Source organism: Lutjanus erythropterus, chromosome 11 (assembly GCF_056507025.1).
Source record: "Lutjanus erythropterus isolate fLutEry1 chromosome 11, fLutEry1.hap2, whole genome shotgun sequence".
NCBI lineage: Eukaryota > Metazoa > Chordata > Actinopteri > Lutjaniformes > Lutjanidae > Lutjanus > Lutjanus erythropterus.
The window spans coordinates 6,803,818-6,823,274 of record NC_139327.1 but is presented as its reverse complement, the minus strand read 5'-3'; the positions used below and the strand labels follow the sequence as shown (position 1 = coordinate 6,823,274).

At 40.1% G+C, this 19,457-nt stretch overlaps 1 protein-coding gene across 2 annotated transcripts in view; it reads left to right on the top strand.

The window, feature by feature from the left end:
• Window positions 1–447: 447 nt before the first annotated feature.
• The window catches only part of mark4a (MAP/microtubule affinity-regulating kinase 4a), a 44,571-nt gene continuing 25,561 nt past the window's right edge, over window positions 448–19,457 (top strand). For both annotated transcript variants that reach the window (XM_084730600.1, XM_084730601.1), the window contains exons 1-3: window positions 448–1,098; window positions 9,688–9,885; window positions 11,436–11,489. In XM_084730600.1, coding sequence (XP_084586726.1) covers window positions 1,045–1,098; window positions 9,688–9,885; window positions 11,436–11,489 — 306 coding nt within the window. In that variant the 5' untranslated portion in view covers window positions 448–1,044. The remainder of the gene's footprint in view (window positions 1,099–9,687; window positions 9,886–11,435; window positions 11,490–19,457) is intronic.

The following is a 19,457-nucleotide window of genomic DNA, read 5'->3' as shown; positions in this document are numbered from 1 at the left end:
TGAAAAAAAAAGTCTAAATTTTCTGATTTCAGCATCTTAAATGTGAATATTTTCTGGTTTCTTTACTACTCTCTTATAGTAAAGTGAATATTTTTGAGTTGTGGACAAAACAAGACATTTGATGATGTCCTCTTGAGCTACAAATAAAAAGTATATAAAATATGTGCATTATACTGCAATGTGTAACAAAGATATATGACAAATAAAAAGTATGTAAAATATGTGCAATATACTATAATTTATAACAAATAATAAGAATATAACAAATATGTGCATTATAGTACAATATGTAACAAACAATAATATAACAAATAAGTGTTACATCAGACTGCATTGGTTTGAGCTTTCATGTTCCACAGACTTCTTATCGCTTCATAGAGGCTTTTATTTCAGCAGCACAGACCGGAACTCCTGTCTCTGCGCGTTCTTCCTGACTTGATGCTGGTGCGCATCTCACCGACCGGGAATACCGATTTCTGAACATTTCGGCCTTTTTCCCCGCTGCACCGTAAGCTGTGTTTTTGTGCGAGCGAGCGGCTGCAGGGAGCGGGCAGCGGGGTGCATCGGCGTGGCGGGGTTACCGTGAGAGATTGCATCGGTCAGTATTATGACAGACGGAGATGACACGCATCCAGAAGGAGCCGTGTTTGTTTTGTATGGCGAAATGAGGCAGGGGGTGGAGAGCGGCTGCCACAGAGACGCTGGGCTCCGGCCAAACATCACCGCATTTTAGCACTTATTCGATGCTCGGGGTTTGCATTGCATTGCATCTGCTGCATCGCTGATCGGCCGTGTTTTCTGCACAGTGCATGGTGGAAAATGCAGCTGGTTTGAGGACAGACACCCCCCCTCCAGATATCCAGTGCTGCCATGATAGGCAGAGGTCTCCTCTCGACCGCGGCTCGGCCGGTTGGAGAAGAGGCGGATTGATTCGGGACGGTGGCTCGCATCTGCGGATGTTATTCAGTCTGTGGAGCCTGTAAATACCATCGGCGCGAACACACCGTGATTCTTACTCAGGGAAAACAGGAGGAAGAAAACAACATGTCTTCTCGATCTGCATTACCGTCTGGAAACGACAGGAGTACTGGAGACCATGTAAGTGCCATTCCAGCCTATAGCCCGTGTTTGTGTGCATGCAGGAGATGCATCGTGCATCTCTGTGAAAGATCTCCTCATTAATGTGCTTTCACTGGGGCTGTTCACGGTGCAGATGGGGGTCATGGATGCTGCGATTTTTCCTCATTAGCTGGAAGGACTGTGGAGGTGATATTTTAGCAGAACAGGCTCTGTGAAAATGGGCTAACCTTGAGTGTCTGCGCAGGGAAAGAGCTGATGGCAGGAATGAGTCCATCCGCATACGATAACACTCAGCGGATATGCGCAGAAAGCCTGAAAACCAGCCGTCACCTCTTATTATAAGGCTGTGGAGAGATAGTGATGTCACATTATACTCCTGCTGCTGCTGCTGCTGCTGCTGCCTGTATGTGTGTGCGTGCGCGTGCGTGCGTGTGCGTGTATTCCCCAGAAATTGGATGGGTGGGACGAGAGCACAAGAAGGCCAAAATAAATGTATAGAGAATATCTGGGTTGTTGGTATGAAGCGAGGGGATTACTGCGTAAAATGATGTGCAGTCCGTTGCTGCGCAGCCTACAAAGCGCCCAACCCCAGAGCCAGTGGGTGTCAGACAGCAGCGCCATACATCCAGTACAGTGGAACACAGGAGAGGCCTGCTGCTGCTGTACAGACACAAGCAAGGGGGTTTATTCATGTGAGACACACAGAACATAACATCTATCTATCCATCTATCTATCTATCTATCTATCTATCTATCTAAATATCTAAATATCTAAATATCTAAATACCTATCTATCTATTCGGGATGCATCTGAATATGTTATTCGGGGGAATACAGATAATGTGATGGGAACAGATATTTCTTCCACCTTAATATGCTTGTTATTCTATGGTGCAAATTATTTCCAAAATGTAATGTTCTGAGTAGAGCCAGACCGATATCATCTGCCCGATATTTGCCAAGCACAGCTATATCAGCCGATATCAGTATTGGTGAATATGTTGCCCAATATTTTCTTTACAGAACATAATTTTTTACCTTTCTTTTATTCTTTTAATTTTATAAGCAGAATTTTATGTATATTTTTTATTTTATCATAAGTCATTCTATTTGTGTATTTATTACTTATATTTATTCATAACTAGTAAAAACACCAGTGAAAGATTACTGTTTTAGTGCCATGATGTCATTTTGGAATATATATATGTATAAATAATAAGATTATAATAGGTTATATTGATATCTTAATTTTTTTTTTTTTTTAGCTTCGGCCCTCAAAAATCAAGTATCAGTACAGCACACTACTTTTAACTTTTATCTTAATACATTTTTACACAAGTACATCATTTTAATATTGTAATATTATGGAATATATTTTAATATTATATATCTACGATTTAACATGGCTTCTGGTATAAACTACACCCACATCCAGTCTATCTGCACCCAACTCTGAATGCAAGAAAAATGATTTCCAAAATGTAGCACAGTAAGATGACTACTTTTTATTTTTACCTGAGTGTTTTCACAGACGTACTTAATTTTTAATTAGAATATTATTGAATTCATTATGTTAATGTATGTATAATATTCTAATACTCTGAGCTGTAGTAAGATTAGCACACAGAACGAAACATGAATGCAGCATCATTGTAATTTCTAAATTTCCCTTCAATTAAAGAGTATTTTCTTTATCTTTACTGTTAAAACTTTCTGTTTTTGATGCAAAACAGAATCTTTAAGCACTTATTTCAGATTCTGATTGTAAATGCCCTCCAGTTAAAGTGGGAGTGGTGGGATTCATTTCATTGAACTTATTCTGGTTAAAACGAAAATTAAAAATAAAGAGATAGACGGTTGAAAAGTACAGTATGTAAATATGGGAATATACTTCATAATTAATTATACGCCAATATAAAATCAACGTGATACTTAAAAGGCACAACAGTTTGCATTGCCAATGAATATTAGGTTAGAAAATACCACATTTGTGATTTAACATGACTTCCTGTATAAACCACGCCCACTTCTGATCTTTTATCCAAATACAGATACAGATCATTTTGATGGCTGCAGATATTGGCCTAGTACAGTGATATCGATCAATATCATAGCAGCATATGTGTTGCCAGGTATTTAATTTATCTATCTATATATCTATAATGACTGATTGACATTGCATGATGTCATCTCATCTCTCTGCCCTAAGCAAACACTTCTGTGCCCCCCCACACCCTCCCACCCCCATCTGTTTGTTAGCAGAGCTTTGAGCACAGAGGGATGGTTAAGCCAGTAGATGTGTGTGTGTGTGTGTGTGTGTGTGTGTGTGTGTGTGTGTGTGTGTGTGTGTGTGTGTGTGTGTGTGCATGTGACTGTGTGAGTTTACAAGGTGCATGATTGATTATGAATGCAGATCCCTTCCTTCCATTCCAATGGATCAGGATCTGCTGTCATCACCCCACAATTAAACGATGATGACAGATGAGTGGATTGACCGGGGTGAGATGTGTGTGCTGCCATGTTGGCACAGGACAGGTGAGGCTGGGTTTGATGTACCCTGCTACTCGCTGTGTATGCCTTCAGTTAGAGCAGTTCAATATGGATTATAAATAATATCTCAATATTTTCTGTGCATTCTGTGATTTATGATAGACATCTCTAAAATAACATAACCTACTATTAGGGCTGGGCAAGATGGACAATTGGGGCCCAAACAATACTGGATTTGTGGGGCTGATGCCAATACCAATATAAGAAAAAAATTCTGATATTGATATAACGGCTGATATTCTTTATAGAGAATATAATATACAGTATATAGAATATATACTTGAACACACATTTTTTGCAGTGATCAATCAAAAGTGGTTATCAAACACTTGTGACAAAGATTTGTAATGGATGCAGGATAGTTTACAGTTTAACAATAAACTTTATTATCCAAAATTAAATCATTGCACGAAAACAGTAAACTTTCACTATTTCTAATAATTACAAATAATTATTAAAAAAACCCACAAATGGAGCAGAATATATGTATATATTAAACCTTAATGAAGAAGGATCAAATATACATAAATGCAGCCTGTCAAGCTAATCTACATTGTGTTATGTTAAAAAAATAAAGTTTCATATTGGTACATATCAGATAATATATTTGCCAGTAACGATATAGACCGATATAGGTGTGGTAGACCGATAATATTGGTTCACTGATTATATCAGTCGGGCTCTAATCACAACATTTTTGACCAATTACCTCGATATAGATAATGGGAGAGTATTGTAGGTGCTTTCACAAAATATTAACAAATTGAGATTTATAATTAGTTATGATCAGTAAGGCAGATATGAAGACTAAACAATAGCACAGCTAGAACAGTCAATGGCATCACTTTGCTGTAATGCAGCCTTTAAAACCATGAAAAGACAACATTTATGCTGCATCATAATACAATGATATCCAAAATCTAAGATGATTAGAGTCAGACTGAAATATCGGTCAACCAATCTTAACAGCCCAGGATTGGCCTGTCACTGCTATATTGATCTATGTATCGGTATTGGCATATGCTGAAAACTTTTAACTGATTATTGTTAAACTGAAAAATATCCTGCTTAACCACTTTTTGAGAGATCATTGCATTCATTCTGTCTTTATATATTTTTTCTAGCTTCTGTATGGTGTTTACTGGGTCAAGAACATTGGCTGATATATCAATATCTGAATTTTATTACTCCTTAATAGTGAAAAAAAGAGTCTGTAAAAGAGAATATACCGATACTCCCTAGTATGAGTATCAACCTAAAAAATCCAATATCTGTCTGGCCCTAACGACAATATGTACTCTCATATCACGGTATCAATATATATATTGACATATTGACATATTGGCCAGCTCTAGCATCCGGTGCTGTTTGTTGGTTGGGACTCATTTCGTCATCAATGTCTAAATTGCAAAGAGGTGAGGGGGGGTTCAAATTGTCTCTAGGTGGGGCGTGAGAACAGGAATGGAAGCCTGGGAAGGAGGGAGTGTCTGAAGGCGGGGCTTAAGACTGCATGGTTGTGTTTGTGTGTGTGTGTGTGTGTGTGTGTGTATGTGTGTGTGTGTGTGAAGCCGAGAGCAAGATGACATGCTGGGGGGATGGAAGTGTGATGCCTCAGGGCCTGGGACTGGCCAGGGACCACTGTGCCGGCATCTGCTCCCTTTTTTTTACTCTTTCCTTCTTTATTCCTCCCTCCACTAGTGCCCCTTTTTCTATCACATATCCTGGTTTCTCCGTCTCCTTTTGTCCTCTTCCCCGCGCTGTCTATTCTCCGTCTCTCCTCCTCTGTATCTCTGCTGGGTTTGTCACATGACATGACGCTGCTTCATTCTGTAATACATCCGGCTTTTGTTTGTGTAAATGCACATTGTTGTGTCCTCCCTTTCTCTTCTGCTCTGCTTCCCGGCTGAAAATTATCTGTGACTCAAGCGTTGGACTCTATCGTCGCTGCACAACAATGCTCTGGAGCGTCGGGGTCCGGAATCAAGGTGGTAGCATGCAGCAGCAGCAGCACGGCTAATAGTTAACAGGACTGTGAAAGCTTCAGGGCTACCTCCGACTGCAGTCAGAGTATTAGCTTTATACTCTGTCATGTTCCGTGAAGACATCTTCCAGCAGTCAAGAGGTAGACCTCTAAAGAAGAGCTCAAAATGGAAACAGTATGTTCACGTGTTCATGTGCTGGACAACAGCTGTTAACCCAGAAATGAGGGGCATGTATTCACATGTAGCTCAGCTCAGCATCATCGCTCCTTTTTGTGTTTATGAAACAAACATCTGGTGGGATCATGAGCCTGCTGATGTGGCACAGTCTTGTCACCTTGGCTTTGTTCAGACTGCAGACAAGTCAGATTTGTTACTCAAATCATTCACGTGTAAAGCTCTGGTCTCTGAATCAAACCACAGTCTTAGAAATAAAGGCGCAAACTAGAACCATAAATGGTTCTTTGGCTTGTCCTCATAGGAGAACTCTTTTTGGTTGAACCTTTTATAAAGGTTCCACTTTTCAGAGAGTTTCACCTAGAACTCAACACAAAGAGTTATACCCTGAGCCATTTGTGAAAGATTTTAACCCCCTATGAAAGTTTCTATGGTGTTATGGTTTCTTGGTTATCTTGCAAGGCAGCTGGGTTTGTGCAATCACCTGAGAATCCATCTTGTCGGGCTTCAAGTTATCCATTTGTGTCCGCGCCAAAAGTTGTGCAGCCAATCAGCATTCTAGGAAGGACTACTGACAGCTACAGGCGTGGTTTTAGGTGTGACGACAGCGAGAAACGTCCATGGAAGCGACTCGTCTTGAACAAACAATGGCGGCTCCTGAAGAGGTTAGCATAGATACTGTGAGCATCAGTGATATCAGAACTGGAGAATATTTCTTTATTGAAAGAAGAACAAAGAACAACACTGATGGAAAAGATGTTTTCATTTGGAAAGAGTTTTATCTGATTAGCTGAAGATAGCCTGTGATAGATGTGATAGATAGATGGTTCATCCAATCACCTGCCAAGTGATCTTTGAAAATGTCTGCCCTTTACCAAACAGTGTTTATGCATGACTTCTAAGGTGGTTACAAACCATCAGGCATGCCAGGTTACTCTATCCAGAACTTTTACACCTTGTAAAGGTGCTAACAAGAACCCACCCAGGGGTTCTACCGAAAACCTTTTTAAATTATCATATGAAGAAAACCCTGACAAACCCTTGACGAAAGAGCTCTTCAGGGATTTCAACAATCCTTGAAGAGTCTTTCTTCCAAAGAGGGTTCTTAATGGAACCCTTCGACTTACAAAGTACCCTTGAAGAACCCCTTCTTCAAAAAAAGGATCAGAAGCCAGTGTTTCTGGGGAGAACCACAATTCTTCAGGAGGTACCCTTTTAGAACCTTTATTTCTAAGAGTGCAATACGAGGATGATACATTGTTTCAGTTTTCCACCTTTCATAGAACAAATTATCACTTACCAGTTTTATCAGCACGTTGTTTTAATGTGCTGAAAATGTTAAAAAAAAAAAAAGCACTGATACTCTCACTGAAAACCTCTCAATGACTTGAAATGGCATCATGTCCTTTGTGATGTCAGTGTTTTCAGTGATGCAAAAACTTAAGTTAATGCTGTGCAGTATTTACTGTGAGTTTTTCAAAGCATGGTAACCAGACAGTGTTGATGAAGATTAAAATTCGGAACAGTGGCGATCTGTCAGCTCACCCTCCAAACAATTGCACAGACAATTTATTTCAGCATCCGTCCACAGACTGTTGTTCTCTGTGTCGCTCAGCTAGTGGCAGCATGGATTCCTCTCAGCTGCTCTGATGCGCTTGTGTCACTTGTTGTGCATTGTTGCAACTGACACAAAAGACACTTAGAAATCTGATTTGAGCATCCAGAGCGTCCAGACTGAGACACAGCTGTAGAAATCTGATTGGAATCACATTTTGGACTTGTTAAGACTGCCAGCTCTTTTTTTTTTTTGGCAAATGCAGATTGATTTTAGAAAGTCTGGTCAGCACATAATATGCAGTCTTGGGCATTAGGGTTAGGCCTATTTTTTCATACCTTCCTCATTTCACCATAGTATACAGTATATGACGGTATTTATGTGAAAAAACAAATTATTAAAGCCTAAAACATTGTCTAGCTTAGAGTGTTTGGTATTTAATATGCAATGCACTAGTGGCACAGCAGACATTTTATATGTCATAGCAGGGAACTCACAAGTGTATTAATGATTGCTGCATTCTACTTTGGGGAGGTCCCATTGTTGTGCATGCTGGTTCACTGTCACTGTTACTGGGACACTTAGAACTGGAACCGGGCCATCATTGCTGTTATTAAGTCCACCTGTGTGTTTCATGCTGTGACAAGTCAAAATGTCTGCTGTGCAACCAGTCCAGTAGCCTTCTTTTTGGGTTTAAATACTTATGGCCCATAGATGAATGAATTTGTAGGAAATAAGTATCCTTAATCCATAGATTCTTGCTAAAGGACCCGATGATTTGTGGCTGCTGATATCAGCACATCATTTGGCTGAACGGAGATGATTTATAGATATATCATGTTGCTAATAAATTGCTTTTATAGTTGGAAGAATTCATGTTAAAATAAAGCTATATGTAGCCATGTTTTGATGAATCCATATCTAGATATATGTAATTAATTAGCAAGGAGAAGCTAAGTTCTAAATGTGATTCCAACTGGATGCTGTCCCTGCTCAAATCTGATTTCAAAGTGTCTTTATGTCACTCAGAAGGCAATGCACAATGATGACATCATCCAGAGTGACGGCTGAACAGAATCCATGCTGTTATGAGCAGAGCGCCAACAAGCATGCTTGCCAACCCTCCCAGTTTTCCCTGGAGACTCCCGCTTTTTGTTGCTATCTCCTCCCGGGATCACAATTCTCCCTATTCCTTCTGATTTCAGACAGATTTCCTCCCCTTTTCCCCTTTTTGTCATTTCATTATCAAAACACGTTCCTGACGTTGTGCAGCATGTATGAGCCATACATGACTCTAAAAATCTATTGTTTCCACCCGGACAACAATACAGCTACACCAAACCAGACATGCTTAGAAAAATTCCTGTTTCTTTAGCAAAGTTTTAAAAGAAAGGGACATGTATTTTGTAAAATCTGCTGGGTCAATTTACTTTTAGAGACAAGGGCAAAAATAAGTGAAAAAAAAAGATAATTAGTTAATGCCAGGGATTTACACAAGTTCACACTAGATGGAGAAATTATTCTGCATTTTGTCCTGAGAATTAAAAGTAAAATAAAAAGTATTCAACATGAAAAACTTTAAAAGTCACCAGAATGTAGGTAACAAAGATCTAAAACTCAGATTTTTGGTATCGAAAAGCTCTTTTTTAGGTCTTAAAGTTGGCAAGTGTGCCATGGAGGACAACACAGGTGACAGCAGTTGCTGAAATAAATTGCCCGCTTGCTCTTTGGTTGGAGAACAGGGTCTCTCCTTTTTGTGTGTTTCTAGCGTATGCATAGTTGCGGACGTCTGCGTACCACAGCAACCCGTGCAGACAGGTTGATGATGATGTCTGGATGCAGGAATCCAATCTGATCACTTTCAAAGAACAGAGTGGACGGTCTGTATTAAAAATCTGATTTGAGAAACAAATCTAATTTGCCTGTGATCTGAACAAAGTGGGCGGGGACTATTTGCATATTCATGAGCCTGGAATACTAAAAGAAGGCGAGGTGTAGAGTTATATGTAAGCCATTTTAACAAGAGATTTGCACTTCTTTTGCAAAAAACCCACATCAGACACGATTTATCACTTATTGCACAGCATTTTATATTGTTTAAATCATGACTGGAGGTGGACTTTAAAACAGTTAAGTCGCTGCCTAAAAACATTGTATTGTCTCCATATTCTTTTGCGAGTTGAGAGCTTGCAGGGACAGGAGAGACAAACCCAGATCATTTTGTTTCTGGAGACCATCAGTTCTCCTGGAGGTCCCTTGCCAGCCTGCTGCTGCTGCTCTATGTGATACTGGAGTTGGCACAGTGAGTAACCCCCCCCACCCCCCGCTCTTCTTCTTTTCTTCCAGCATGTGTCGCTGGGGACCAGCCGCTCAGACAAGGCCACCAGCCAGTCCAGCCGCTCGCTGGGCGCCCGGTGCAGGAACTCCATCGCCTCCTGCTCCGACGAGCAGCCGCACATCGGCAACTACCGTCTGCTCAAGACCATCGGCAAGGGAAACTTTGCCAAGGTCAAGCTGGCCCGCCACATCCTGACGGGCAGGGAGGTGAGACGGGGGGCAGCGGAGGGTCAGGGTGGGAGGAGGGAAGAGGGACGTTGATGATGAAGAAAAACTGATGTTTACAGGGTCAACTGATGTTGCTGGTATCCTTAAGATTTGAACCAGTATTGCATCTGCAGTATCATATTTTTCAACGTACTTTTAAAGAAGTAAACCTTACTGTCCAGTTTTTATGAGTCAAACAACATCATGCCAGTAGATTATAACCTTGAAAGACATCATGACATATTTAAGGAACCAGGAGAACTGTAATTTTAAGAGAAAGGATTTCAAACCATCGTTGAGGTACTACGAGAATGACAAGATTTAAACACTGAATGCTAAATGATGACATAAATGGGCACCACTTTATGATAGGGTGCACTTTATAAAAGCTTTATATGTTGTAACTAATTGCTTTTTAAATGTTTAATAAGCCTTTTAATAAAGCTTTATAGATCAGTTTGAAACCATTAAGAGCAACTTTTGGGATGACTGATTGGACCATGTGACCACTTACCTTCTTCTTAATGGAACACCAAAATTTACAACTGCATTATTACCAAAGACAAAGGATGAACACCAGGAAAAGAAATATTTTCTAATGTGTTATAATAAATGGCTTATGACTGACCTGTGAAGCTTTAGTATATTTTTGCTCCCATTTTTGATTAATTAAAGTAAAATCATCTAAGACTTCTTCTATGCACACAAAAGGTTTATTCTCTGTCATAATAATAATAATAATTCCCAGGAGGGCAAAGTCATGACCTGACCTACTCTGCCTCTGATTAGCTAGTTTTTGTTGCCTTCGTTGGTTGGGTTGGTTAGGTTTAAGCATGAGGAGTGGTAAGAATATCAATGTAAGATAATCAGAGGCAGAGAATGGCGGGTCATGACTTTGCCCTCCTTGGTATCTGTATCCGATGTGAAAAAGCCATATTTCAGGGCTTACTAAATGTCTTTTCTCAAGCTCAAACTGCACATTTTAGAGTGTGCTTTTATTGCAACCAGGCCAAGGCACCAGTTCACTTTTGGGTGAACTATCCCTTTGAACCGCATCTCTTTATGTCACACCGGTCAGGTGGATGGATTATCTTGGCAAAGCAGAAGTGCTGGCTGACACGAATTTTACCAAATTTGAGAACAAAAAATTGAGAGAAATGAACCTGTTTTCTGCACAGAGGAAGTCTGAGATATTTTACTTCATGTCACAAAAAATGGGAACAAAAACAAAAGTGTGTTGCATTTACGATTAATCGTTTGGAGTAATTTTTTAAAGAATAACATCTAATTTCGGCTTCTCAAATGTGAATATTTTCTGTTTTGTTTTTTTTACTCCTTTATGACAGTAAACTGATTTTATTGGGGTTGTGAACAAAAGAAGACATTTGAGGACATATTTTTGACCAAATAACTAATTGATCAATTGAGAAAATGATTTATCAATAATGAAAGTAATTGTTAGTTACATTCCTTCTTACTGACATGAGCAAGAAAGACTTATAATCAAAGATCGAATGATGATGTTTTTTCATCCTTGATGTCTCTTTCAGGTTGCAATAAAAATCATTGACAAAACTCAGTTGAACCCAACCAGCCTACAAAAGGTGAGTTTACTCTCTTTACACTGATGGGATGTTTATTGAGCAGTGCTGTCTGTGCATCATGTCCTCAGGTCCAAAAATGAGACACATGCTCCACTGTCCAACACTACAGTATCTGCCTACATAAGCAGCAGCCAGCCATCGGAAATGTGGACGAGTTGGTCACATTGATGTAATTCAACAAAATACCGATGTGCCGTCGGGGACTTGGAGAGGTTCAGGTTTATCCTCAGCTGTTTGCTCCTCAGAGGGGGCAGGACTGAGAGAGCAGCTGATAGAGAGAGGGCGCGTGGGATGTGATGCTGTTTGGCAGGTGCTAGGGACTGGATGGGAGCGAGAGGAGACCTCTGCTCCAGAGATCATCTCTCGTCTCTCTCTGGGCTAATCACTGCCCTGAGAGGGGGTGACTCATCCCGGGAACCGCGGTCACCCAGCCCAGCCTCGTTTTCTGTTTGTGTTCTTAATTTGTCTCCCAGAAGAACGCACGCTGCTGCGCCATGCTTCTGTACGCTCCTAGAAATTAAGATGCTAACTGGAACCATAAAGGGTTCTTCAGCTTGTCTCCATGGCAGAAGCCTTTTTAGTTCCTGGTTGAACCTCTTATAAAGGTTCCACTTGGATCCCTTACGAAGTGTTCTACCTAGAAACCAACCTAGGGGGTTAATCCTAGAACCATTTGTGAGAGGTTTTACCTAGATCCCATATCAGAGGTTCAAGAAAGAACCCTTCTATAGTGTTACTGTCCCAACCAGAACCCTCTCTTGGGGTTTTCTCCAGAACCTTTCCATCTTTTAAGGGTATGAACAAGGACACACCCAGGGGGTTCTTCCACTTAGAACCCTATCAGAGAGTTCTACCTGGTACCCAACCCAACCCAAGGGTTATGCCTAGAACCATCCTCTTATGAAAGGTTCTACAAAGAACCCTTCTATAGTGTAATGGTTTCATCCAGAACCCTCTTTGTTCTATATAGAACACAGCCTTTTATTTTCCAAGGGTTTTATCTGGAACCCACACAGGGGGTTCTACTGGAAACCCTGATATATTCCAAGGGTTTTACTTAGAACTCACCCAAGGGGTTCTACAGAAAACCTTTTTATATTCCAAAGGTTTTATCTAGAACTCACCCAGGGGGTTCTACCAAGGACCTTTTTGATTCCAAGAGTTTTATCTAAAACACACTCAGGCGGTTCTACAGTGGAGTTGTTTTTAATATTTGAAAGGTTTTATCTAGAACCCACCAACGGGGTTCTACAGAGAGTCCTTTATAATAACCCTTGACAAAAGAGATCAAGGATTTCAGTAATCCTTGAAGAACTCTTTCTTCCAGAAAAGATACTTAATAGAATTCTTTGTCTTACAAAAAACTCTTTACAAACCCATTCTTCAAAAAAAAAAAGGTTCTTCAGTGGTTCTGGGTAGAACTCAGCCCTTCAGGAAGAGCCCTTTTGGAACCCTTATTTGTCAGAGTGCAGCTGGTGGATGATGTTGGGTTTGGTGGCCATGTTGCTGTTAGAAGCGTCTTTAGAAAAGCTCAGATTTACGAAACATGGAGGGTTTTTGATGGAGCGGCTTCTTTTTTCCTGCTGGTCAGCACGTTGAGCACTGAGCCTGAATGGTCGAGGATCGTTGTGCATGGAGGTCGGAGGCGGAGCAGTGGACGCTTTCGCCAGCCATCGAGGGCAACCTCAGCGTGGAGCAGACACACACTTGACTCTGATTCAAGAGCTGGAGACCCGGACTGGTGGATATCCAAAAGCAACATGGCTGACATGAAGGCCGTTTGATCATGTGTTGATCACATGCACTGATATCTCCATCTTATCTCCCAACCACGCCAATCAAGAGCCGTTCTGGCCTGTCGTGTATATATGTATGTATATGTATGTATATATCTTACACAGGCAGGTAAAGGAGGAACACTTGTGAATAACAGCACAGAGACGTAAAAGATGTCGACGGCCATTCAAACACATACTCGCCCAGAATGCTGCTTATATGCACATATAGGCCAAAGTGTCTCCCTCATTTAGCCTGCCCCTCCCTCGCTCTCTCTTATCTCTTTATACCTCCCTCGGCCTGCATGAGCTCGTCTGCCTGTGGGCAAGAAGTGAGCAGAGCAGAAGGATCAAATCAGGGATGAAATAATTGTTCTTTATATGTGTGTGGTGTGTGTGTGTGTGTGCGATTTAATTTGACTGGAAGATGTCTGTATGCCCTGCTGCTTACTGTACATTAAAAAGACCAGTGTTTCTTCTCATGAAGTGTAGAATTAAACTAACAGGAGTGTAGCTGGATATTCTGGGTCCCCTGAAAGAATATTGCTGGAATAGCGGGACCCCGAAGCTCATTTCTGCCAGTGTGATGAAAAACGATTCACTAAGTCATTATAATAAGAACCTTTCTTGAAATACTGATTTATCTAAGACTTATCTAGGTTTGGGTACTGAACTCTGCACTGTAAGGGTATCAACCAGATTGTGTTGGTACTACCAAGTACCAATTCACATTTAATCAATTAGTGTCAAATTACAGTACCTGGGAGCACATCTGGATGGCAAAGTAATAAGAACGATCATTCCCTCATCACTGGGTTCTGACAGTAGATTTTATTTGGGCCGCCAGTAAGACCATAGAAGAAAAAAACAAGAGCCTGCTTATTCCTCCTAACTGCACTTATTTTGTCTCATTTGTATCATATAAAAAAGTCTTATACAAAAAAGTTTGGATAAAATTAATGTTTTGGGTTCTTCAAATTTCAAGAAAACTTACTTCGATAAATTTTCGAGTTTGGAGCCCAACTCAAACTCAGACTGGAATCTTGAGAATGAGTTTTAGAAATGCCAAAAAAGTGAAAGTTGATGGTTAGAAATTTAATATTTATATTATTTTCAAGCATCTTAATATTGAAATCAAATCAAATCAAATCAGGTTCACAGCTCACTGTGAACAATTTTTGAAATACATTGTTTTTGAGTTTCTGAATCTCCAACTCTCAGTCCTAAAGTTTATGCAAAACTATTAAGAATTAAAGTTAGGCTCAAACTCAAAAATCTATTACAGTAAGTTGCCTTGAAATTTTGAGTTGTCTCAACTTTTTTTTACAGTTTGTTTCTTGATAAGAGGAAGTAAAAACCATGAAATGGCCTGTTAATTTAGCCTACATACATTTATATCCAATTTAAAAATTATTTAAAGTGTGTATTTATGCGTCAAGATAGTATAAGGTGATGTGGAAATAGCAGTAAAAATGGTCAGGAAGGTTCATTTATGCACAAATTAACTCCCAAGATTTATTGATAAGGCTAATTGTGAATTGGGTTGTGATGGTTTGTCATTTATAAAGAAAAAACAGTTTGGGAAACACTGAATTAGAACATACAGAGAAAAACTGACCCGGTCAACACATCTAATCAAACACATAATATATGTAAAAGCTGAAGAAGTTTAGCTTTAACTTAAACCTCCACACACAAAACTTAAAGTGAGGCACGGACAACTTCACAGACGTCTTCAAGTAATTAATAAACTTGTTGGACGAGTTGTTGTTGGAGATAACTGGGCTTTTTTATTGGGTGCGTCGGTTTAGCATTTTTACTAGTGTTAGCCAACACTCAGCCACTGGCTATATCCAAAATTCCCTACCAACATGCTACCGAGTACGCTACAACAGTATGTGAGATTTAGTATGTTTGAAACATTAGCATGAGACCAGTATTTGTGAACTGCATACTATAAAGGAGGGAAATCACGTGTGTTTCCTCCAAGACACACAAGATACTGTTAAAATCCCTGGTGACTGACTGACAGGCTGGAGGTTGTAGAGAGGGATTTAATATCATGGTGTGTGTAAAATGTTCCAAATAAACAACACTGTTGATGTTTGAAATTTTGATTTATTTGCATTACATTTTAAATTACTTTTTGGATTTGGCGGAGAGAATCAGGCTTTAAATCAATCAATCAACCAATTAGTCAGTTTTGCATAACAAAGGAAGGAACAGCCAGACAAACTAATAGACCTAACAACAAACATAAAACACTTAGAGCTGCAACGATTAATCTATTATTAATAGACTTTTAAATTGATCTGCTTCTGTTGTGATAATTGATTAATTGTTTTGAATCATATTCTAATATTGAATATTTGAGTTGCGGGCAAAACAAGACATTTGAGGATGTTATCTTGAGCTTTGATCAACATTTTTTACCATTTTCGGACATTTCATGGACCAAACAATTAATCAATTAATTGAGATAATAATCAACGGATTAATCAGTGATGATAATGATAATGATTAATCAATCATTACTTGCAGGCCTAAAAACACTATATTAGGTTAAACAATTTCACCATATTTTATATTGAGGTAATCTAGAAGTAATGGAAAGTAATCATGTTATATGACGTTAATATTGTGATACTTGGATTATGTTACTGACCACATTTTAAGTAACTGTATCAAATACATTTTTATAGTAACCCTGGCGAGAATATGTACCAAAAAATATCATTGGGTACCGTATCAATATTGCTTTAGTCCAAATGTGAATGTTACCCAACCTTTTTAGTGTTTCAAAATAAGAGAAACTTTGCTAACTCATTATTTTGAGATACTAATTTATTATTTTGAGAAAATTTCTCATTTTAATGATTTACAGGACATTTCATTGGTGGAAGTGAGCTTCCATAATTATGTCATACGTCCTACTGTAAATGTTGTTGGCCCTCAGAATTGTTGTTATCTGTCACTTTACTGGTCCAAGAAGATTTTCCCAGAATAAATAGTGATTAAAGAAAATAATCCTTCTGTTTATATTTCTTTTCTTTTTTTTTTCAAATAATCTTTTCCTCAATCTGTGTGTTTGCAACGCACCAATAGCAGTGACCTTGGGTTGTGACAGTATTATCAAAGCTTTAAATGCAAGTTTTCATTGTTTTCTCTTCCCTTAGCCGTCCGTTGCCCTTTTGATCACTGGCTTTCTGTTTTCCTTACCTGGCTGGAATACAAAATGCTTTACAGGAACTGTAATCCCAACTTGTATTTTATCCCATCTTCCCTGCCTGGGTGCTTTTCGTGGACCGTGGCGAGAGACAATGGTGCAACATTTAGGACAGGATTGAGGAAAGAGGCGAAGGATTGGCCACTGATTGGAGAGAATGCTCTACAATTGGCCGGTGATGATAGCGGGCTTCTTTACATACCCGTGGGCTAGAGAAAATCCTTAGTACTGAAGACATGAAAGAGCCCATATTAGCATAATCTGGACGGTAATGTATGTAGAGGGGAGAGGGAAGGAGGGAGATGTATTGTACAGGGGCGGGTAAAAGAGGGGGAGGAGGGGAGGAAGGAGGAAGAGGGAAGTGAAATCACAGATGAGAAAATCAAACCTCAACATCTCCTCCATCCTCCATCATCAGGAGGATTTCTTCTCAGAGAAAATGACAGATTACAGGAGGAGGTCACATATGTGTCAGATAAATATTAGATTTAGTCACTTTTTAATAGCATATTTTTGCGAAACTTGTGTTTTAATATGTATTTGTAATTAAAGCCACAGAGCACGTGCGTCCGTAGGATTACTACTTATCTGCGGTCATTAACAATGACCGGGGTCGAACATGTCGCCGGGAGACTGTTTATTGTTTTGACGGATCTGACCGCTCAGCCCTGCCGTGATGAGCAGGGGGGACGGCCGGATGACGTGACGCCTCGGCACTACGTATCCCAAGATTCCCTCCAGCACAGCTGGAGAAGCTGGGAAAAGAGCCCGGGCTTAATACCTGGGTCGCTATGGCAACAGTGACGTTGGGGGGCTACTGCCAGAGGAGAGGAGACTGCGAGAGGAATTGAATGAAGGAGGAGGGAATGGAGGGAGACGCGTCGGAAAATAGGAGAGAGGGGGAGGATTGAGAAAAGAGGATGGAGAAGCTTATCGCACCATCTTTTTTTTTTTTCTCCCTCCCAGTTGGAGTTGATGTGGAGGAGAATCACTGTTTTTTCAGTGACGGCCTTTTGTCGAGGGAGTGTTCTGTTATATACATGAAACCAGGGGAGCTGGCTCCAATTTAATCCCCTGCTCCGCTCTGACAAAGTGTACAAATATATCCCCAAGAGTAGACGTATCACACGCAGCGAGGAGCGCTCGGACACGCGGGAGAAGTTGGTCTGCTTTTGGCTGCAGATTCATCACATTTGTGTGTGGGCCATTTGTTGTTGTTGTTTTTAATGGTGAGGAGGTTTTGTCGCTCGTTGTCACCCTCGCACATTCTCATTTGGATGAATATCAGACAGCGCAAGTGATACTGTTATTTTTAGGACAAAAAGTATAAAAATGTCTGCATGTACTGGACCAACCCTGATCTCTCAGTGTGACTTCAGCAGCAGAAATTATTGCACATTAGTGTGCTGTAAAGTAAATGATGAAGAGCCAAGCAGCGAGCTATTTAATGTAGCTCCTACACTTCCCTCTCCAGTGTACTAAAGGGAAAATTCACTACTTTTTATGTGGCTGTCCAGTCAGCGTTAATGGTTAATGTAGTCAGTGCTCCAACACTCTTAGAAATAAAGGTGCTAACTAGAACCAGAAACGGTCTGCCTAGTTCTCAACACAAAGAGTTATGCCTAGAACCATCCTTGTGTGAAAGGTTCTATAGAGAACCTTTCTATGGTGTAATGGTTTAACCCAGAACCTCTCTTATTGAGAACCTTTTTAGATTCCAAGAGTTTTATGTAGAGCCCACTCAGGGAGTTCTATCAAGATCTTTTTATATGGCCAGGGTTTATCTAGAACACACTCATGGGGTTCTACAACCCTCTTATATCACAAGGGTTTTATCTAGAACACACCTCGAACAGGTTCAACAGGGAGCCCTTTTATATGATGGTACAAAGAACCCTCGACAAACTCTTGATGAAAGAGTTCCTCCTTCTTCCAACAAGGGTTTTTTGGATGATAAGGGTTCTTAATGGAACCCTTAGTTATACAAAGAAGCCTTGGCAAACTTTTTCTTCAAGAAAGGTTCTGGAACCTTTCTCATAGGGTTAGGGTGAGTCCTTCTGCAAAATCTGTTGTTCTTCCTGCATGTAAGAACTATAGGCTGTTTCATCTTGGATTTCTAGTCGTCCTCTGGGTAACCAGTGGCTGTGCTAGATGAGTATTTTTGTCACCTAATGCTATGTTTTGACCAACAAAGCTATAAGCTAGGGTGGTGATACGTGGCCACATGGGGGTGGGCATCAGAAGCTCAGGTGCAATGCTTTCTGGTACATGTAGGCACTGCCAGCACGGCTCAGCAAGCGGGAGAACTCAGTTTTCTGAGTCAATATAGCAGCACTGAGGAATTTATTATTTTATTTAACTACATTTACCAGCACCACTGACTGGACAGCTGCATGAAAAGAGCAGAATATTCCCTTTAATAATGTCAGGCTCACAATGAACAGTTAAAAATAGGGTCAGAATCCTTCTTCTTTGTTAAAACCTTAGGCCTAAATTACTGAAAATGCAACTCAGTGGCAGACACCTAAGTCAGAGATTCAGATGCACATTGGAGAATTTAGCCTTCAGGCCTTTCTGCCAGAAAGCCTTTCGTAGTGTACATTATGATTAGAATATTTTCACCACTTTACCTTACTGTCAGACAGCCGTTTCCTGACAAGGAACCACCATTATATAAGCCAAATGTTACGCTCTCTTGCTCAACTACACTCCATTAGAAAAAAATCAGTAATTTTGCCTCAGAAAATGTGGGAGCTGCTGGTTCACCGCCGCCTTGATCATTAAGTTAGTTTGCGGTATTGTTCGTGTTATCGTGTGATTTCAGTGAATCAAACCTTTTACTTTGACTTTAACCTTTTACACTGAAGTCACACAATAACACATCAAACTAACACATCGAGGCTGCAGTAGACCAGCAACTGCTGTGTTCTGCAGGATAAAATGACCATTTCGTCAACGGAGTCTGGT